Raw genomic sequence first — 20525 nt, 5'->3', positions numbered from 1 at the left:
CTGGGAATATTGTCCTTGGCGCTGCCTTTGTGGCTCTTCTCTCACTGATTTTTATGAAGCAGACGCGACGTGCATAAATTTAATGGCCATAGATCCGAGATTTATGCGCTGGCCTGACTAATCCCTCGCCTGGTAATGGTTTTGGGGAATTCCTTGCTTTAAGAAGCAAACATGAGAAAACCAAAGTCATTTTTTTTAGTTTTTTAATACGTCTTTACCTGTAGCCAATTTACAAATGGACAGATCTTAAAAAAAAAAATTGATTCTTTCGCATAATAAAATTAAAAAACTACAAACTTACTTTGACCTTCCTTATGGGCAAAATACATTCATCTTTTCAACTATGATTTATTTGTGTGAAACAAATTAAATTTCTAGTTAATACACATCGAAACTAAAAACCAATTTTAAATTTTAATTTCCCCAATTTTATCTTCAAAAACTTTTTTAAATAAATTGTATAAAAAATCGTTCTTATTTTATTTCTTAAACCTATGTACTTTTTAAATATATCGCTACTTGATAATTCGTTTAGAGCTGACTACCCGTAGCTGCTTCGCTGATCCCTCGATCGCTGATCCCTTGACCGATAGGCTCCCGTTTGGTACACTGGCTGCACCTGACCCGTCAATTGCTGAATAATTCCGTTTACGGTGGTGGCCACGCCTCCAACTAATTGAGCAGGTGTCACAGGAGGCTTAAATAAAAAGGATAGGTGGTTAGGAAGTACAGAAAATCATCAAATATAATATTTTTAAATCTTAAAATCGTGATATTATTAGCAGGTTTTACCTAAAAACAATAAAAGTTATTCACAGAACTCAAAACTATTATAATTTAAACATATTTTTAACAAAGAAAACCAAACTAAAATTATTTTAATCCAAATTAATAATCAATTCTAGTGATTTTTTTCTATAGACCCAATTTCCTTAGTCAACTTACCGCTCCGGCAGAATCGTAGTAGACACGATTGGGAACCGGTCGTCGCACTGGAGGTGGTGCCGCATAGGCGGGATCCACCTCAGGATCGCTCTGCGGATCCCCAGCCGGACGAACGGGATCTCTTAGTGGATCTCTAAGGGGAACACCAGGCACCGTGGCAGAGTTCAGAATTCCCGGAGCAAAGAGCGACAGCCAGGTGGCAAAAGGAGCATATGGACGCACTGGCACTGGAATGGGTTGAACTGGGGGAAGGGGATCGGACAGGAGACCTCCGCCAAGGCCACCAAGGCCACCGAGGCCACCTCCTCCGTAACCACGACATCCGCCGGGATAGACTTTCACCACATTCACGTCGAACAGAAAGCGTCCCTGCTCATCGGGATCCTTCTGACCAGCCTTGGCATCACGTCCAAAAGGGCCACAGGGACCACCTCCATATCCACCATATCCGCCATATCCACCGTATCCTCCGTATCCACCATATCCGCCATATCCGCCCAAGTATGGTCTCGCCAATCTCTTCAGCTTCTTTTTGAGCAGCAATGTGCGTTCGTCACCGGATTCGTCCAGCTCCTGATTGGAAGCCCCGGCAAACTTGGCATTCTCCTTGTCCGACTTGTTGGTGGTGGCACTTTCCTCCCTGGCTTTCCGGCTGCCTAGCGAGTTGTACGAACTGCCGGCGTTCGAGGCAGAGTAGGACCTTCGACGGGGATACTCGTAACTATAGCTGCGCGGATAGGCCAACGAATAGCCCAAGGCTCCCAGAAGGAGTAGAAGAAATAGTTGCATGTTTGAAACGCGATTCGATTGCCGAAAGACTTCTGCACGCTCGGCGGGATGGGCACAAACTAATCCTCTAATGCGGAGTACACCCCAACTTATCACCTTGCCCGTGTGCCAAAAAAAAACAAAACCAACTCGCATTTGGCAAATTGGTTGCTATTCCCTTAGAAGGCAGGCAGGCAGACAGACAGACAGACCGGCGATTGCATAATGCCCTTTTTTATTGGCTCGAATTTTTCCAGGGCATTGTTTTGATATGGTAATTCAGGCCGCCCACCCAAACCACCGGCATCGGCATCGTCAACCTCATCATCATCAGTATAATCGCCCACATGGCACAACAATAGCGAAGAAAAAACATGCTACACTCGGCGACTCATGTGCATTGACCTGAACCAACGATGGAAGCTCTCACCCATTGCTGTTTTTGCCAAAAACACATTTCTGCCAAAAATGTAACCCGAAAGTGGGTCAATGTCGAGTCTACCGACTGCACCGATTGTCGCTAATATGGGAGCCGAGCTAATTAGTTGCCAGGGGATGCACGGATGCTTTTCACATTAATCAATTCGTTCCTACAACTCGAGGCAGTTTGTTTCATAGAAAAATTGAGTGACAACCAATTTATGGCTATTACAAGCCGATGATACGTTAATTTTTAACATAGCACCTAGTTTAAATACAAAAATGTTTTTAAAAGTTCAGCATAGTATTACTGAAATAATCATTTTCCAACCAATAAACTAATTTGGATGAGTGGCTATAAAGGCATTGACATTTCGTTATAGACACAGTTATTAAGCCTAAAAATGTTTAAATAACCTTACAAGATTCGTGTTCGAAATTCCTAGAAATATGTATATTACATTTATGAATTATCGTTGAATGAGTCTATCAAAAAAATAAATTAGTTATCGAATTCGGGTCATGTTTAAAAAAATCGAATGTTAATTGCAAAAATAGTTTGTAGTATAGGTACATATAAAATGTCTATTTAAGCACACAAATCGTTTGCTAGGCGTCTACGCTTACGGTTATAAGTATACATTCAACTTAGAACTAGAAAAACAAAACTGTACAATTTTTGGGGAGACCAAGCAGCCTCTGTTTGGGCTTTGGAAGTGGATCTACCATGAGCTGCTATCAGTACAAAAATTAGGCTGAGCTAGGAAGTCTGTGCGTTGTATTCGAGGCGAGTTCGTGTCCCTGGCTAGACGGCCATTTTGGGTTTGTTGGCCTCGGCCCGTTTGCGCATTGCTCTCAATCGCTGGGTGCAGTAGACCCTCAGGAAGATGGCCACGAAGACGATGAGAACTCCGAAGATGCCCAGCACCGAAATGCTGTGCTGATAGATGAAGCAAGAGAGCATGATGGCCACGGCCTGTCGAGAATAGAACAATTGAGTAAACAAACCCCATTCCACTTGCAAACAGAATGGACTCACCTGACGCAGCGTCATTATTATGGTAAACACAACTGGGCCGAAGACATCAATTGTGTGATAGATAAACAATTGGCCGACCGCTGAGCAAATGGAAAGCACCACCATATCAAACACGAACTTTGGATGCTGGAAATGAATAAATAGAATGTGAGGTAGGACCGTTCTGGTGCATTTTATATAGTAAGTAATTAATGTGTTAAACAAAAAGGTTGTATTCAGCTTGGGTAAACTAATAAAACTTTAGTTTGGGATAATGTGGATTTTGGGTTACCCAAACAATACTGAATATATAAACTCAATATTTATCTTTGATAACAAACTTGTTATGAAGTCATGTTGTTGTCTTTAACCGATATCTTCTTTGTACACCCACCTCTGTGGCAAATGCCAACGAGTCCATGAATCCGCCCTGCATCGACAGTGAGGCTCCAGTGAAGATGGATGAGAACAGATTCACTCCGCACATCATTTGCAGCGAAGTCATGCCGTAGCTCTTGAAGAGCGATCCCTGCCAGTTGGCGGTGAAGCTGTCGAAGATCATGTACATTGAGAGTAGGAAGATGCCCGTGAGCGTGGTCACACCGCTGGCTTTGCTGCTGTCCGAGGAGCCGCTCATGAAGAAGATCATGCCCAGTGAGATGAGCAGGGCCGTGACGTACTCGTAGCTCTCATACTTGGCCTTGGACATCAGTTTGCCCATCAGCATTACGGGTATGATCTTGCAGGATTTGGCTAGCACTTGAGTGGGAAAATTGACGAACTTTAGGGCCTCGTACTGGAACCAAGCGCTCATTATGTTCGAGAAGGAGGCGTAGGAGTACTTGTACAGCGGAGCCCGGTGTCGCACTGGTGAGGGCTGCCATTGCAGGTAGGCCAGAGCCACTAAAAAGGCCAGCAATCGGTTGGAGAACACCAGGAACTGTGAGTCCTTGAATTTGGCGCTCTCGCCCGCGAAGTTGAGATAGTGCTGAGTCATTATCTTCTCCTGCAGCACGCCCCAAGTGAGATAGGAGACCATTAGGCCGCCAAAGCACCATAAAAGCTGCACTGCCTCCTGGGAACTCGTGCGTTTGGGGGCCACTGAAGCCGCCGGACGATCCTTATCCGTGGAGCTGCCTCCCGCATCCAGTTGATCGTGCCCAGAGTTTCCTGTGATGCACATATTGATGGCTCTATGCAGGATGGTCTGATTGCCCCTCTCCAGGTAATTTATGCGTCCCACATATTTGTAAATCAAGAAGCCCGGCACAAAGACGCAGCTGTAGCCAAAGCAATTGACCAGGAGCTTCAGCAGCCAGGCGTAGTCCGAGCTCTGGGCCTCCACCAGCTGGGAAAGGGTCACATCCTGGTTGTAGTAGCCTCCAAGCGAGGCTCGCAGCAGATCCGAGAAGAAGTGTATGACCAGCAAGCTGACCACGATAAAGGAGCTGTTTTTGAGATTAGAGACGGGTTTAGTTTAGTTAAATCAGTTGTGTTATATATATACTTACCATATAACCAGCTCTGGAACTCGACCCATCTTGTAGGCATACATGTGGCTTGTTTCGTTGACTTTACCGAATTGAATTCCCAGAGGTGCTGACTCGACCGATTTGCCGATTCTTATTGAACCCGCGGGCGATTCTCTATTTTCGCCGGCCAGCCAACCAGTCAAGTGTCAAGAGTTCAACAACCGGCGCGCCGCTTCCAAACTAGTTTTTGCATAATAAGCGCACAATTATCATATCTCTCAGGTTTGTTTACAGTCGGCTGCCAGATGTGCGTGCGGTTCTTTTGGCGGCGGGAGACACTCTGGACTTCTGTCGGAGTGGGATTCCGGGGGATTCGGGCAGCCGGCGCTCAGGCCAGCTGCTCAAACACGCCGGATCGCTCCATTGTTCACACGTCCAAAAAAAAACAATAAATAATTGCCGAAATTAAATTTTCTAGAGCTGGACCCTATCGACGGTGATGGGACACAACCGATTGCCATGGTTATCGATGTTTTCTGGCGTTAGTGCATTTTGTTTTTGAAAAGAAACCGTTAACAAAACTAAGATGTCTTTTAAAAATAACATATATTATTCTGATTTTAGGAAACTGAGAAACCTTAGTAGATTAAAAGAAAGTTCTTATTTTAGTGAACATTATTCTTATTCTTATTCTTATTTTTCTTTAAAAAAATAACTTAGTTCAAAAAAAGTGTCCCTCTTTTTAAACTTTTATTATAAATATATTTATCAGATTAAAGAAAAAGTTTTGCTGTGTAAAGCCAAAGACAGCTGCTTAAAATAACAATCGGATTTCTAAGCTTTAAATAACAAGATCTCTTCCAAAGATTTTTTTTCTTTTTTTTAATAATTTCCTGGTGTTTTTAATCAATCAATGTAAGCTCTCATCAAATCATGGCTTGTAAACTATAATAATATTTATTTCGAAAAATAAAGGTTATTTTGTTTATTCCTATATAAAAATTGAACTCATTTTCACTATGAAACAGTGGCTTTTAAATGCTAATGCCAAATGCTAACTCAAATTTTCAACACTTCTAAAATTACAGTCAAACGAAAGGAAATTCCGCTTGAAGTCTAATACCAGGCGCACAGCAATAAGAAAAAGAGATTGGAATGTGTGATTCAGAGGACACCCCCAGAAAAGGAATTGAAAGCGAAAGGACTCGGAAATCTATATGTGTGTGTATGTGCGAGGGGAGTGTCGCTTGACATTGCCACACTTTTTATTAGGGGTGGGTTTCGATGGCAGTGGCGTGTCCTCGGTCTAGCAACCCCAAGTTCTGACGTTTTGGCCTTTTTATGGCAAGTACCAAACCTTTATAACATTTGCAATGCTCTTACAATACATTTTATAATAATAAATAATAAATATATAAATATGTTAATGATACTAGATACTTAGAAATGCCTCTTACAAGAAAATGTTCCAGTAAGTTTAAGTTTAAGACAAAGCCAACTTTACAGACATAATTGAGAATATTTGTTTAAGAATTATTTTTAAAGATTAAATAAATCCAAAACACTGCCAGCACTGACAACCACTGCAGCAGGGACTCTGTGGCAGGGACTACGCCCCTGCCCGCCCAAGTGGGTGGGTCACAGGCACGGGCAACCTCCGCGTACTGCGGAGCGTTTCAATTAGCGAGTGCGGGCATTGGGTGGCGCCCAAAACGAGCGTCGCACCGCCGGACTGGTTCTTTGTGATTTTTGCCAAGAACCCGGCCAAGAACCTCTGCAGCAGCAGCAGCGGCAGCACATTCAAATAGACAGACACGTGTCCATCAGCGGTTTAACCCTTCTTAAGGTAACGCCCAAGGAATACCAGGCGACCAGAAATCCGGGTGGGTGGCCCATCGAATCCGAGGCAGTGCGCATGTCGCCCACTAGGGCGTGATCTACGGGGCGGAGTATAGCTGCCCGCCCACCGACTGGGCCGGGTTATTCACGTCCGTTACCCACTGTCGAGGCCATTACATAACGCTAACATGCGAGAGCAGTGCCGTCGACCGGCCAAACCGGTTAACAGTTACGTCGTAACTAGGAGCAACCTTAGTGCACCAGGCGAACAGAATCGCCAAGCGGAGCGTCCATTACTACGTCTTTACATTGTCGTACCCACCCCGGGTGGTTGTAGCTACAGTAACGGTCATAAATAAAGGTTGAAGATTAATTTGCATATTTTCAATATAGTCCTGGCTTTATAAATTCATTCAAATATAATCGCATCCCTCTCATTTTTCCAAGATTTGAGGGAGAAAAAAAATCATAGCATACTTTTGGACACCTTGGTGATAGTTTTTGATATCCTAAGTTTACTAGCTTAAATGAAGTAAGTAAGTTTACTTCGAAAACCGCAAGAATAATAAAATATTTAATATATCGTTTGTTTCAGTAAAATTACAAATACTCATTTTATGTTAGGTTATATGCTTTACCCTTAATTAACTAATGTGTTAAGCATAAAAAAAGAGAGAAAAGGGGAAAATTACATATGAAACTAATAAAACAAACCGAATAAAAAGTCGGTGTACAATTGCTAATTTAATTACTCTAAGCAGATATAAATTCAATGCTCACTTTTTACACCTCTTTGTGTTTCTCATTTTGGCCACAACTGTATATGGTTTGGTGGTGATTTAGGGGTTGCCTTTGCGGCATCATTAAATGAGCTACTCGTGCTCAAGGTCGCAACTCGCACACACCCGCCTAAAGAGAAAGAAGAAGAGAGACGTGTCCTGTGTCTTTGGCTTCGTCCTTGTGTGCGTGGCAGCATCTCGCACACTCGCCCGCTTTCCGCATGTGTATTCCGGCGACACGTGTATTCGTCCGTCACATACTCGTACACATTCTTTCGTGGTAGATTTCATACCAGGCGAACATAATCCGAAGAAGGCGGAGCAACATGTCAGCATAACTCGACATTCCGAACGCACAGCTGCCCATGTGTGCGTCTAATGGAATCAGTGTGCGTGTGATGAACGCACACACATGCGGGCAAACATTCATAAACATATTCAAGGGGGTTGAGTTTTTGTTTCTTCTTCCCAACATCCCCCATCGCGTATACGCAATAACTGGAAAAGCTCGAAAAGCTCAGCGAGGCTTACAAATTGGTTCAAGGCACTGATAATGGTTATAAGAAAAGGATATACGAAAAAAATTAAATTAAATATAATGAACAAAAACAATACATCTTAAAATTATGTGAATTTTGCATTATTTTAGAATATAGATTTGAGTTGGTACTCTAAAGATTAAGATTTAGATAAAATTTAGTTATAGCCATGTCTAGATGGGAAACATATGTCAAATTTTAGGAAGTAACTTAAAATACTTAAAATACAAAAATATTACAAAGCTACTTTAGCAATCAATATAAAGTAAAGAATTTTTTATAGTTTCAGTCTAGATGTTTTATAAATATCATCTTCTTATTATTTTTTGTTTGGTTAATTCAGTCAGTATACTTAATCTACCAATTATCAATTCTATATATCTCAATTCAATTTAGTGAAACTACATAGTTGGTTCGATTAAAACCAATAACGTTTGACAATTTCGCTTGCTTTTCCTATCGAACTCAATAATATTAGCCAATAATTTGGGCCATTTGTTAAATTGTTTGCGCGATAAGCGTAGCAACGGCGACTTTTCAATGCCAACAACAAGGACAATGGTGCGCCGGCCGACACTTTAAACAAAGGCAACGGACGAAAGACGAAGGGCGAAATCGAGGGGCCAAGGCGATCCCTGGACAATGACTGTGACAATAATGACGAGGACGATAGCACTTGTCATTGTGTGTGCCGCTCGAAATTGCCTTTGAACATACACACACACGTCTGGATGTATCTGCCGCTGAAAATCGGACAAAGCAGGGGCAGAACAACTTCATAGGTAGCTCGGCAAAGTTGTCATTGCGTGTTGTCAGCAAACTGGCGACAAAGCTTATCTCAGATGGACACACACACAAAGCCGCACAGCCGGAGTCAGATACTTAGATACTCGTACTCGTACAATGGGATACAAAAAGGGGTCGGGAAGATGAGATCTCGCAGGGCACTCGAACAGCTGTCCCCGTCAATAGCAATGGTTAAGTACAGCTTTCGCAATGCTGCAGCCCGGTAATTAAACTAGTCAAGTGGCGCTCAAGTCCCATCTTCAACTGCAGGTCATAAACTTGATTGTCGTTTCCCGGCCGGCTCCCTCTATCACGGCATATTCTCGAGGCCCAACCCATCAGCCGGGTCGACTTTGTCGCTTATCTAAAGTCAAAACAATTTTCATATATTTTCCCCCCGTAACGGGAGGTTTTTTTTCATTGCCGAAGGACATGCCATTTCGCAATTAGCATTGGCGTACACAACTAATTTGCGCTGCGGGATAAGTCCGCCTCCATTTCGGATGTCCTGCCTGCACCCACATGTTAATTAACAGCGCCGACCATCATTTGTACTTAAGTTGAATTTTATTTTGTGAACAATTATGCTAATTTGTTAAATAAATAGGCACGCACTGCGATGCGATGCGATGCGATGTAATAGTAGTAATGCCCGCAAAATGGTCGCCGTTCAAGTTAAGTTTTATGGGGACTTTTTTTATTTTACTGCCAACTCCCTCGCACTCAGACAGTCGTTCCAATTAAGTTTGCGTTTGCCATTTAATTACTTTAATATGCCAGTCAGCCAGTCAGCCAACCAAGTGAATCAACCACCTCCTGGTATTTGTGCGCGTGCCGAGCATGAAAATTAGCTTGTACATTTCCCCGGCTTTCCCCGCTTTTCCCGGCTTTTCCGACTGAAAGGCCACGCCAACTCCGGACAGGCCACACCTCGAAATTGATGGCGCCATTTGTTTAGAGCAGCCATTGCCGGCGAGTTATCAAAGCTCTTTGACACCCACATCCATTTGTCAAGCCGTCGCCCCAATCTGAATCTGTGCCACAGCAGAGAAATGGAATGAAAAATAAAGCCCAAGCGTTCGAACAACAAGAACAAGCAACCTACTTGGCACATTTAATTAGTTTTAACCTTACACATTTGTATGCAAACCAAGGGGCAAAACTCGAGATGAGAAACTTTTTGTTGGATTACTTGAGATGCTGTCCTACTGCCAGTCATAAATAAGGCACTGAGACAAAAATTATGCTTGGCTTAAGGGAATTTTATCTAAGAAAATGCCTTTAATTAAAAATCTATTCTAACTATCAGCGGGAGTGAATTTAATTTTTGCCATCATTTATTTAAATATCCATAAAACATTTTTGAAGTCTGGAACAAAAAAACGTCAGAAAGAGACAATAAATTATGTGATAACAGCTAAATTAATATAAAAAGCTATATAAATTATTTGTTTCTGTAAGTGAAATTTGAAAATAATTAATGCAAATAATCTAATTTGCTTTTAAATTCATTAGGCTTAATATATGTTTGTTTTTAGAAAACCATCATTTTTTGCTTAGCCTTGTGCCATTTATTTTTAAATTAAACATATTTATGTAGAATTTTTTTAAAAAATAATTCAAAATGTATCGCCCCATGTTTCTTCTTTGTGTGGGATTATGATAATTTGTTTGGCAACGAAAGGAGCCAATCAGAGTTTTTATCAACTGGAATCTTCAGAAATTGACTGACAAACCAAGAGAAATGGAAAAGTGTCCATGTCCTCGACCCGTCCTGAAATCAAAAGCGGCGCAGAAAAAAGACAAAAAAGTTTAAATGAAAAGGAACACACTGCGGTCAGGACGATGCTGACAGGGAAATGTGAAAAGTAGCAAACAGCATCAAAAGTTTTCCGGCTCTTACTTTATAGCCCGCTCCAATCTAGCCCGGCGTCTTTCATCTTTTCAGCGTGGGGAGAGATGAGGGTCGTCGACCAATTTTTGATTGCAACATTTCGCACCAAAGGCAAAATATGAGCCACTGCACACAAACCAGACATGTTAAAGCTAATTTTAATATTTTCCGTGACATGGCGTTCACTTTGAGTGTGCCACCGCCTTTGTTGTTGTTTGTCCAATTTGAACGCCCACCCATTCACACACATATCTATATATCTATGTAGATGGATAGCTAAATACCCCTGTCCCGTAAGTGCACTGGATCCCCGTCCATGTTCTACGTCATTCCCTCCAGGCGACAAGTAATTTTACTTGGCAAAATAAATTGCACAAAGTCCTTTTTTTGCGATTTGCCATGCTATCTCTTTTGCTGTCTGCTCTAGCTTTGTGGCAATCATGTGTGTGTTTTTGGGTGGGTGTCTTTATGGGGATTCTCTTTGTACTGATTGGTCAGCATTTAATTTTTATTTCTTAGGATCTATTTTGTTTGAAAAATATTTATACACATAAAATAAGTTGCTTAGTGTGCATTAAAACTATTACTTTTTAAAAGTTCAAAATTAATTTTGAATTGTAACAGTAGTAGAAAGATTTTTATAATTGATAGATATATTTATATGAATTGTTTCTAATCAAGAAAAATATAGTTTATAAATTACTCTAATGTTTTGTGCAGTTTTTTTTCCAAAGGTTTTCTTTGCTTACATGCTTTTATTATGCCATTTTTTCTGCCTACTGTGATTATAATAATTAATTAATATTGTTTTAAACGTTTAAAAGATTGTAGGCTTTTCATTCTAAATACAACTTAACAAATATTTGTAATACTTAAAAGGAGGGCATAATGTTTCTTATTTCCAAAAAGTAGGAAACACGTTCTTCCAATTACTACTAGGATAAGGATTTGATATCTTTGACATCAGATGTAAATTATCATTTGCTTTCACTCCAAGATGAGGTAAGAATAACATAATTTTAATTTTTTTTAGCAAAGTGCTTCTTTGCATTTCAAATGAGGTGATGGTATGGTTCTCGAGAAAGCCCTGAGCTTATTTTCCAAGCCATCAACTGGTCTCCAAGCTGCGTGCAGCGACTGACAAAACAAATAAACTTGCTGCCGCTTCGGATGCGCTCCTGGGGCGGTGGGCGTGGCATGGGCGGTACAGCGGAGTCGTCACACACATTTGGTATGCATAAGCAGTAGTCGCCGCATACCTAGCCGCACATTATCAGGCGAGGAGAAGACATTTTTCCATATTTTACACAACAAAAGCAATGCCAGACGCAACTTTTACCTCAACTTGCTGTGACATTTTCCTTCTTTCTCTCTCCCCCTTTGGGTACATCCCTCTCTGTCGTCCAACAACCGACCGCAATTTCAAATTTAATTCGCCATTTTCAGTAGTCAGCCATGGGAACCACCCCCAGCTTGCCAAAACGCCCAAAACCCACCCAACCACCCACCTAACCCGCCATCCGCCCACTCAACGCCATCTTGTGGTTTTTCTTTGCCGCATTTGTAGCCGGTTTCCTTCGGCTTTTTGCTACGTATACGGAAAATGTGGAATTCCTGAAGACATTTTACTTCGCAATTTCCTTACGAGTCGTTAAACATTTCCAGGCCCTGCCAGAGCGACTGCACAACAACGGGCAAAGTTAACAAAACTAATTTAAAAATTCAAATTTGCTTTCCGCTTTTTATATGCATCACAAACTGTGCATTTATATGGCTAAGTAAGTGAACGGTGCGGTGTGTTGTGTTGTGTTGTGTTGTGTTGTGTTGGGCTGTGTACAGCAGCTACGAGTATATTTTTGTATATCCAGGATGTGAGCGGTGCTGTCTGGCTTTTTGTGGCCTGGTAATTTGTATTCCTGCGGCTTTGTTGTTGATCTTCTTGTTACATTTGAGTTTTTCTCTTCTCTTCGGCTTGGCTCGATATTTGAGGATTTTTTCAGTGTCTGTGCAAATTCGTTATAATTTATTTGCATGCCAGCCGAAGGATGGCGTCTGATTGCAAATACACTTCGAATTGTGTTTTCCCCGTTGCTAATGGAAAACTCCGGTGCTCCGAAAACTTAATTACGCCTGAAATGTATGCAAACATTTGGCAAACTGACTCGTTTCTAAACAACAACTTCACTAAAACATGTGATCCTCATTGGAATAATGCAAATTTGTGCTCATTAATATCAATCAAATGATTGATAGCACTTAGAGTCACCGCCACCACCGAAAGTGCCGCACCCTTTGCATTATCGCCATCCCCTTAGGGCTGTTAATAAATCCTTTTGACAATTGTTACATTAATGTCAATAAGCTGCACGCATTTACATTTGCGACCCCTTTCCTTTGCTGTCACAATATTTGTTCGACTCGTGCCACGATGAGTCTGATAAGGATGCTCGAATCCTGCAGTTATCTCCGGGCAATCTGTCAAAGTTTTAGCTACATTCGGGCTGTCTCATCAATCAATTTCGTTTAGCCAATTGTCACTCAACCATTTTATTTGGCTTATCAAGTTTAGTGCGACTAATTTCCGGCAAAGAACAGCGGCCAACTCTTTTTGCAATCGGCTGTGCAAATCACACTATAAATACTACTCATAATATATTAGTACGGCTCGATACAGTTGTAAATGTAATTCAAACATTATGTCGACACTATTGGGCGGCATAATTGGGCCCGCGGCAAATTTGCAACAAATTAAAGGCCAATTAAGCCATCAGACTGGCTAACGAGCCGTCGACCGCAAATGCACACACACACGCAATTGCAATTATCAAATTAGTGCGGGGCGGGGCGGGGGCAGTCGGTCAATTGGAGAAACAAACAATAAATTGGACGTGGAAATGCAAAACACTGCCACACTCGCACTATAATTAAGTTGTTGAACCGACCCGAGTTGACCTCAGTTAAACCTGAGATGCGATTGCGATGCATGGACAACTGACAGGCGCATAGGCCTCGAATTAATTAATATGTTTGCATTGCAAGAGCTATTGTAGATAGATGCCAGCCAATTATTATGGCCTGGCACGGGTGTGTCTCCGTTTCAACTGTCCAATTTTTAAGTCCTCGAAATGCACTTAATTTTCGACTGATATGCGTCCTCCGACCCGACCCCAGGATCTAATGTCCGTTGTGGCCTATTAAACACACCCCTGTTCTAGCCAACTTTACCTGAAACGGCACGCGCCACTGAAAATTTCAAAAAAAAATTTCAACATACCTCTGCGGTTTTCCGGACGTTTTTATAGTCTTCTCAAATTGCTCTAATTCGTTAAGTTATAAAGTTGGCCGCCAAGTTTTCGGAGTCATTTACTTTTATTGCCCAGCGGCGGTCAATGAACCAGAAGTCAGAGGAATACCCGAAAAGGACGACACATGCGTGTTAATCTCTAATTTGCTAGACGATCATGGAGATACATATAAATGTGTATAAATATATACACATATAAATATATATATATAAACGCATACATATTCAACATCGCAGCGGGTAGTTGATAGGAGCTTGTTCCATTCGTATCCTTTTAATTGCCAAAACTCGCCGTGTTTCGAATTTCGGTATCTAAAGTTGTTTTTCCCATTTTAATGGCGCTATTTTCATTAGGCAAATGTATGTTCGTCCGCCTTTTTCCTTTCATTTTATTCCCAAAAAATTCGATTCTTTTATTTTTGTGTGCCGCTCATTAGCATATAAAATGTGTGGAACGCGAGGAGCTATCGTTTATTTGAGAGGCAGTGGTTGGGTGCGAGTGTGTTTGTATACACAATCCACGTTTATTGCATATTCATCATTTTAATTGCTTGTTTTCATTCTAAATGACTCGATAAGGCTTTTAGGGTTATTAGACGAAGATGTCCTGCCGTCTCCACTTTGCGACCAGGTGGGTCTCCTATGTCCGTATATATATATATATATATATATATAATAGCCAGCAGGATCTCGATCTGGTAGAATAATAGGAAATAAGTTTGGGCCAGGTTACTCTCATTTTACAAAATTTTATATATTTACCGTTTAAAACGTTCTTAGAACGTAAGTTTTGAAAATATAAAATTATGCTTATAAAATCATTAAAAAAAACAAGTTGATAAAGAGTCAGTACGAAAACGTAATTTGTCATCCTTAAGGAGAAGAACATCAGAAGCCAGCAAATGAAATGGAATACTGGAGGAGCGGGCAGAATGAACAAAAAACCAATTCACGTAGAAAAGTGCAAAGGAGATACACCGGGGGAAAAAGGAAAAGTGCTGGGGTCCGGATATGATTACTTTTCCTTTTGTTCCCCATTGCGGAACTGGGGAAATCAAGAAAGCGTGGCGGAAAGAACAAAGAAATTACTTTGCCAACGAGTGAACGGATATGAATAAAAAAGTGATCAATGCAATGAAAATGATTGTCTGCTCATTGTGGCGCTCCCTTCACAATTGAGCGCACAAAGTGCGAAAAAGATGAAAGTTTGCAAAATGTAACCACACTTTAATGAAAGTTAAAAACAAATAATTTTAAAAACAATAATTCAATGTGGGCAGGGTCCTTTGTGCCGCTTGCGCAAGTCCTGGTCTGGAATTCGGGTGAATTTATTAAAAGATCACGTTGATTTTGTTTTATAAGCGTACCTGAATTCCTCGTCTAACCCTGGCAGCCACCGCCACCAGATGAGGGACAACGACAAGGTTTGCATCCACATCCACAGGACTTGACGCGTCCACATGAGGAGCACTGGGACTTTCCACATCCGCAATTGCCCTGCTCGGGCTCGTCGATGCAACAACTCTGAACCATGGAGATGGTCAGGGCAACCAGGATGATTAGCTTGATATTGAACATTGCGATCGGCCTGGAGGAACTGGACTGCACTCGAAACTGTGGATCTGGGGAATGATCAACGGGTCTTTATAGGTGCGAAATAGGGAAAACATTTATTTGACCAGTTGATTTTTGGTGCTATTCTGGGCTATCGCTGCTGATCGAGTAAACATATGCACCATATGTGCAATATAATATAATGGCTATATATTATGAGGTGATTCAAGGTAAACGAAACATTCCATTGGGAAAACAAAATGTTTAATAAAATTTAAATAAATAAAACTGTTTCTTAGTTTAAGCGATTATAAATGTATCAACATCCATCATTAAAGTATTGAATACTTTACAAAAGCTTGGTGTTTCGAAAACAAAATATAAAATACTATATTTGCTTAATCATGACATTTTACAAGTATTATCTAAGCATGTAAGATTATTAAATTAATGTTTATAGCGATAAAAGAACAAATTATATGACTCAACTCAATGTGGATGTTTTATGGCATTTGGGCACTTTTAGTGTGAAAGGGACTTTTGCATTAATTATGGAAACAATGTACAGTCAAATTTAATCTCATTACCCCTGATTTTACTGATTTTATGCCTACAATGAGAAGCCACATAAACCACTATACCGTCTTATAAATTATAATGCTATTTTTAAGCAATTCGTTCAAATTAATAACATTTTATTTATATTAAACAGTTATTTTTATTAAGTTTTAAGATAATTTCTTAGATATAAAAATATACCAATTGCCCTGTTTATATATTTCTTAGAGGCTCATTTAAGGCCATTCGTTTAATTTATTTATACCAAAACAGCTATTTTCTTATATAATATTTAAAGTTTTCCATCTCCCCAGTACGCAAATTAAAAATTAACTTAATTAAATATGAGGATAACAAGCACTTAAAAAATTACTTTTACTGGTTTCATTCCACTTAGATTGGCCAACAATACGAGTATGTTAAGAATGCTGCAAGGATAAATAATATATTATTAGAATATTATTGTGGAATTTAATTTGGACTCGCTCTTACGTTTTCGGTTCTCAGAAGAGAATTTCAGCAGGTGACACAGACTGAAAAATCGCTCTGTGGCGATTGTGCCTTGTTTTCGATTGCAACCGCAAGGAGGTGGTATGGGGAACTCAGCAACTACGGGGAATCCCACACAACACCTGTTTTTAATGAAACTACGGCAAAGTTCCTCGGAAACGGGTACAAGTGCTGAAATATGTTTTAACAATCGAAAGCGGTTTTTTTTTTAGTGAATTTTATTTACTTACGGGTTTTACCGTCCTTAATGCGTTGATCGTTTTCGTTTTTCATCAGATATTCGTTTTGCAAACAACGGCAGACACCGTCCTGGAGAGCCCATTGGTAATTCCTGTAGTAGATATTGCAATTGTCGGGTGGGATTGTTGAAGTTGTCGTTGACGTTACTATTGGAGGCTCGGGCTCGGGCTCAGGTTCAGGCTCAGGCTCTGGTTCCGGATCTGGTTCCGGATCTGGTTCGGGCTCTGGTTCGGGCTCTGGTTCGGGCTCTGGTTCAGGTTCAGGCTCTGGGTCAGGCTCTGGATCAGGCTCTGGGTCAGGCTCTGGATCGGGATCTGGATCGGACTCTGGATCGGGCTCTGGTTCAGGATCAGGTTCTGGCTCTGGTTCCGGGTCTAATTCAGGCTCAGGGTCAGGCTCTGGCTCTGGCTCAGGCTCTGGTTCCGGTTCAGGTTCGTGGATTACATGGGCATAGGAAAACCTCCAAACACCCAACAACAGGAGAAATAATTTAAAATTGAACATTTCTTTAGGGTAAGTGAAAGTGAAACTGTTAGCAAAATACCAATCATTTCGCTATTTATATTAAATATACCCCATTGTTTTAGCAGTTGTAGCAAACCAATTGGTTGACTTAGTGCACACAGTAAAGATCTCAAAATGTTTGCAGAACGTGCGCTTTAAGCGGCACGAGAATAACCTTGACTGACCGAAATATACAAAAGAATTTTATAATATAGGTCCTCTATATGTATAAAAAGCTTAATAAATGCAGGCACCTAAAAACAGGCTTTTAAAAGTTAAAAATGAAGACTTACGATATCTAGGGATAGGCGTTTTGAAAAAAACCATTTTAAGGTCAATAATATGGAACATTGAGCTGCATATTTTATTAGTTTAGTAGGCAAGTCAGCAGTATAATAATAGCCATTAATTGCTGTTAAAATGTTTGCTTAATGTGTAGGAAAATTGTGTGGTGCCTTTTAAGGCAACTTAATTTAGCTTACTCTCCCAGCTTTCTTTAATGAATCTGAATAGGTCAGTAACCAGTTTAACTGGCTTTCAAACCCCAAAAAGGCTCATAAAATGAAGCTAAAAAAGGCGACCAAAAGGCATAAATACGTATTCACCTTTCCGGTTCTGCTGTTGGTAAATAATTACACGCAGTTGTCATTAGCTCATTAGGAGAGTCAAAGGCAAGGCAAAGTGGCGGAAAAGCAGATAAAACAAAGGCAAACAACTCAATTAACCCTTTTCCGCCAAACCCCAAATGGCTGGATTATGATGATGCTGCTTGTGCTGCTTAGTATATGATAATATAATAAAATAATAAACGAAAAGTGTCGAGAGAGGGGCAAATCCTGACGGATTTCATATGTAATTACTTCAATTAAACCATCTGTGACAATTGCCGCAGCCGAACATGAAATTCAACTTTACTTTTGAAATTCCCAATTGAGTTGAGGCGCATTATCCTGGCAAGCAACCACATTTATCTCCCTCCCTTTGCCAGGACGACCAGCACAACAACCCCCAGGAGCGCCGCGTATTTTTACCTTTGACTTACCTTTACCTCGGCTGCTCCCCGCTTTTAATGGGGTGACATTTATGGCACTTTATCAACTCAAAAGTCAATAATACCCGCCAAGTATCTTAAATGTGGCTTAAAGCGCGCACACACACACACACACACACACACACAGACACCCGAAGAAGGAAAGCGTAAGAGGAAATGAAAAGCGGTGCGAAAGAAAATTGCAATGCGATAAAAATAAAATTTTAAAATTTATGCCGCTTATTGTCAATTCCCGGCAACTGTAACTCAAGACTTTCGGGGGAAGCTAATGCTTTTCAGCTTTGTTTAAAGGAAATAAAACGAGGGAAAGTAGAAAAAACACAGTGAGAAAATAGGCATACAAAAAGATTCTTGCTTTTAATCAGTTTAAGAACGCCAACATATTCGTTCTTATTGATGTGTATGTACAACATGAATAAAATTCAATCTGTTTAAGTTCACGAACAATAAATTTAAAACATTAAAATACGTTTAGGTTTTAGTTATAAGCTCTATTTATATTACAACTTGAATTTAAATAAATGTAGGAATATTAAGGAATTGAATCAAAATGGGTTTTCTTAAATCGAATACTGAAAATGAAATGTTATTAACATATTTAAGATGAATGATTATAGTCCATACATTTATTTCTCCCTGTATAGTATATCTCTATAGAGCGGTCCTGACGAAAGTCCCCAAGTTTGTTATGACAACTGAGAGACATTTGAATCGAGCACTTTGAGGGGGGGAACGGGAACTCTAGCAGGGCATTAGTCGAATGGATCCCTCAGGATTAGCCAATGAGAGTGGATTTTCCCCGCCGAAACCACCCGCTTTTCGACGCTTTTCAGTATTGTCTTTAGACTGCTGACAGCTTGTGGCCTAGGGAATTTCCGCGCTGAGAAAAGTTTTGCGTAATTAGGAGTATAATTTGCGAGGCAAGTCGGCTTTTTGCCGCTGACAACTTGATTACGTTTCAACAACATTGTAAAAGTTAATTGCCAGCGCAGTCTTAAAGCCTGATGAGCATTTATCACCCCGCCGAGCAGCCATCAGCCATGGTCCTACCAAAACCTGACACACTCCTCGCGTGTTATTATGCAAAGCCCGGGTGAACCAAAAAGACACGGAAAAAGTAAGGCATTCATTAGGCCCGACACGGTGGTGCTGAGGTGCGGTGCGGTGCGGTGCGGTGCGGTGTGCTGGTGGAGCGTCTTGTTACCACATTTTTCAATTATAGCACATTTCCTGCCCTCGGCTCAAGTGTGTTTGGGTTTGGCATAGGGGAAAGAGGCCCCCTGATGAAGAGTTATTGCATTTTAATTTGCCAGCCGCTGCGAAATGTGCCAAAAAACAACATTGTTTGTTGTTGTAAATGCGCAGGTGGTTCGGCAATCTCCTATCTGCGTTTCTTATCGCGGCATTGCGAGAAAATACAAAGCGACGAATTCCAGCTCTAATGAAGCCGGCGGTTCAGAGGTCAACGCCGATGCAGCTAATTAGCTGCCGCTTCATTAAAATAAGTGCCCAACTAAAAAATACAAGAGCGTAATGTACACAGAGAAAAAGGGAACAAAAATATTGTTGTTAACAATAGTTTCTATCTATTAATTAACACTAAACTTGGGATAGCCTAGATCGAAAATCAACCAAATTTAAAGCATGTTTTAAATTATGAAATTTAAGTACTACCTATTTTTTAAATAATTTAAAGTACAACTTTTTGATACACTATTATATTTTTAAAGTCTGTTTTAAAATGTATCCTTTTATCAGATCTTATGGAATTCAAGTATTATAGTTAGATTATATTTTTCTCCGTGCAGTGCAGAAGCGCTCGTCGGAAAGGTCATTTTGAGTGGCCAACAAAAATGTATTGTTAAAAGCCGCTAATGAATTATTTACTGCCCATTTGGCCGAACTCCTGACAGGTAAGGGCAAAAATGGGGGTTTCAGAAGTCCACGCATAACTCAACCAGTTCACACCCTTAATTAACTACCTGCGTGTTGGTCGAATATTGCGTGTGGCTTTGCGGCGGAAGGAATTGCTTAAACGGAATTATGTTTATTAAGCATTGAAAAAGAAGCGTGACCCCCAAAAATGTGGGAACGTGGGCGATGGAAAAGAGCCAACAAATATCAGCACATTTCAATTACCATTCCCCCAGATCCCAGTGCAAATCTGTCGATTGTAATCCCTCGCATCCATCAATCAAGTGCATATGAATAACATTTTTAATCACTCCGAATTACGCAGCAGAGCGCACATGATGAATTGCATATTACCAACCACATCCGGAGGGGCATTCGTATACGAGTACCTATAGCATGCAGTGTTGTGGGAGTACAAACGCATTCACTT

The 20525-nt window shown here is 40.7% G+C and overlaps 4 protein-coding genes across 4 annotated transcripts; all 4 read right to left on the bottom strand.

The window, feature by feature from the left end:
* Window positions 1-434: 434 nt before the first annotated feature.
* Window positions 435-2320, bottom strand: LOC128266814 (uncharacterized). The gene is made up of 2 exons (XM_053003614.1): window positions 946-2320; window positions 435-697 (listed from the first exon to the last, which is right to left on the bottom strand). Exons 1-2 carry the CDS (start codon window positions 1867-1869, stop codon window positions 542-544), a joined length of 1080 nt encoding a protein of 359 aa, XP_052859574.1. The 5' UTR covers window positions 1870-2320; the 3' UTR covers window positions 435-541.
* Window positions 2321-2691: 371 nt separating this feature from the next.
* On the bottom strand, window positions 2692-5136 carry LOC128266812 (adenosine 3'-phospho 5'-phosphosulfate transporter 1). The gene is made up of 4 exons (XM_053003612.1): window positions 4663-5136; window positions 3546-4599; window positions 3173-3298; window positions 2692-3109 (listed from the first exon to the last, which is right to left on the bottom strand). Exons 1-4 carry the CDS (start codon window positions 4704-4706, stop codon window positions 2939-2941), a joined length of 1395 nt encoding a protein of 464 aa, XP_052859572.1. The 5' UTR covers window positions 4707-5136; the 3' UTR covers window positions 2692-2938.
* A 9834-nt stretch (window positions 5137-14970) lies between these two features.
* Window positions 14971-15394, bottom strand: LOC128266825 (chorion class high-cysteine HCB protein 13). The gene is made up of 2 exons (XM_053003627.1): window positions 15132-15394; window positions 14971-15075 (listed from the first exon to the last, which is right to left on the bottom strand). The coding sequence occupies exon 1, from the start codon at window positions 15340-15342 to the stop codon at window positions 15145-15147; it is 198 nt and encodes a 65-aa protein (XP_052859587.1). The 5' UTR covers window positions 15343-15394; the 3' UTR covers window positions 14971-15075; window positions 15132-15144.
* A 749-nt stretch (window positions 15395-16143) lies between these two features.
* LOC128266816 (salivary glue protein Sgs-5-like) lies at window positions 16144-17167 on the bottom strand. Its single transcript, XM_053003617.1, has 3 exons — window positions 16617-17167; window positions 16369-16557; window positions 16144-16304 (listed from the first exon to the last, which is right to left on the bottom strand). Exons 1-3 carry the CDS (start codon window positions 17128-17130, stop codon window positions 16270-16272), a joined length of 738 nt encoding a protein of 245 aa, XP_052859577.1. The 5' UTR covers window positions 17131-17167; the 3' UTR covers window positions 16144-16269.
* Between the last annotated feature and the right edge of the window lie 3358 nt (window positions 17168-20525).

Source organism: Drosophila gunungcola, chromosome 3R, assembly GCF_025200985.1.
Source record: "Drosophila gunungcola strain Sukarami chromosome 3R, Dgunungcola_SK_2, whole genome shotgun sequence".
In the NCBI taxonomy this organism is placed as follows: domain Eukaryota; kingdom Metazoa; phylum Arthropoda; class Insecta; order Diptera; family Drosophilidae; genus Drosophila; species Drosophila gunungcola.
This window is presented reverse-complemented; position numbering and strand designations above follow the sequence as displayed.

Excerpts from the sequence above, each read along its gene's own strand:
- LOC128266812 (XM_053003612.1), bottom strand. The coding sequence starts at position 4,706 with ATGTATGCCTACAAGATGGGTCGAGTTCCAGAGCTGGTTATATG. Across the intron at positions 4,600-4,662 it reads GTTCCAGAGCTGGTTATATG|CTCCTTTATCGTGGTCAGCT; the intron begins GTAAGTATATAT and ends TCTCAAAAACAG. Across the intron at positions 3,299-3,545 it reads CGTTGGCATTTGCCACAGAG|CATCCAAAGTTCGTGTTTGA; the intron begins GTGGGTGTACAA and ends ATTCATTTCCAG.
- LOC128266825 (XM_053003627.1), bottom strand. The coding sequence starts at position 15,342 with ATGTTCAATATCAAGCTAATCATCCTGGTTGCCCTGACCATCTCCATG.
- LOC128266816 (XM_053003617.1), bottom strand. The coding sequence starts at position 17,130 with ATGTTCAATTTTAAATTATTTCTCCTGTTGTTGGGTGTTTGGAGGTTT. Across the intron at positions 16,558-16,616 it reads CATTAAGGACGGTAAAACCC|CACTTGTACCCGTTTCCGAG; the intron begins GTAAGTAAATAA and ends AACATATTTCAG. Across the intron at positions 16,305-16,368 it reads CTCTTCTGAGAACCGAAAAC|CATTCTTAACATACTCGTAT; the intron begins GTAAGAGCGAGT and ends TTATCCTTGCAG.
- LOC128266814 (XM_053003614.1), bottom strand. The coding sequence starts at position 1,869 with ATGCGAGTTGGTTTTGTTTTTTTTTGGCACACGGGCAAGGTGATAAGT. Across the intron at positions 698-945 it reads ACTACGATTCTGCCGGAGCG|CCTCCTGTGACACCTGCTCA; the intron begins GTAAGTTGACTA and ends TTTTTATTTAAG.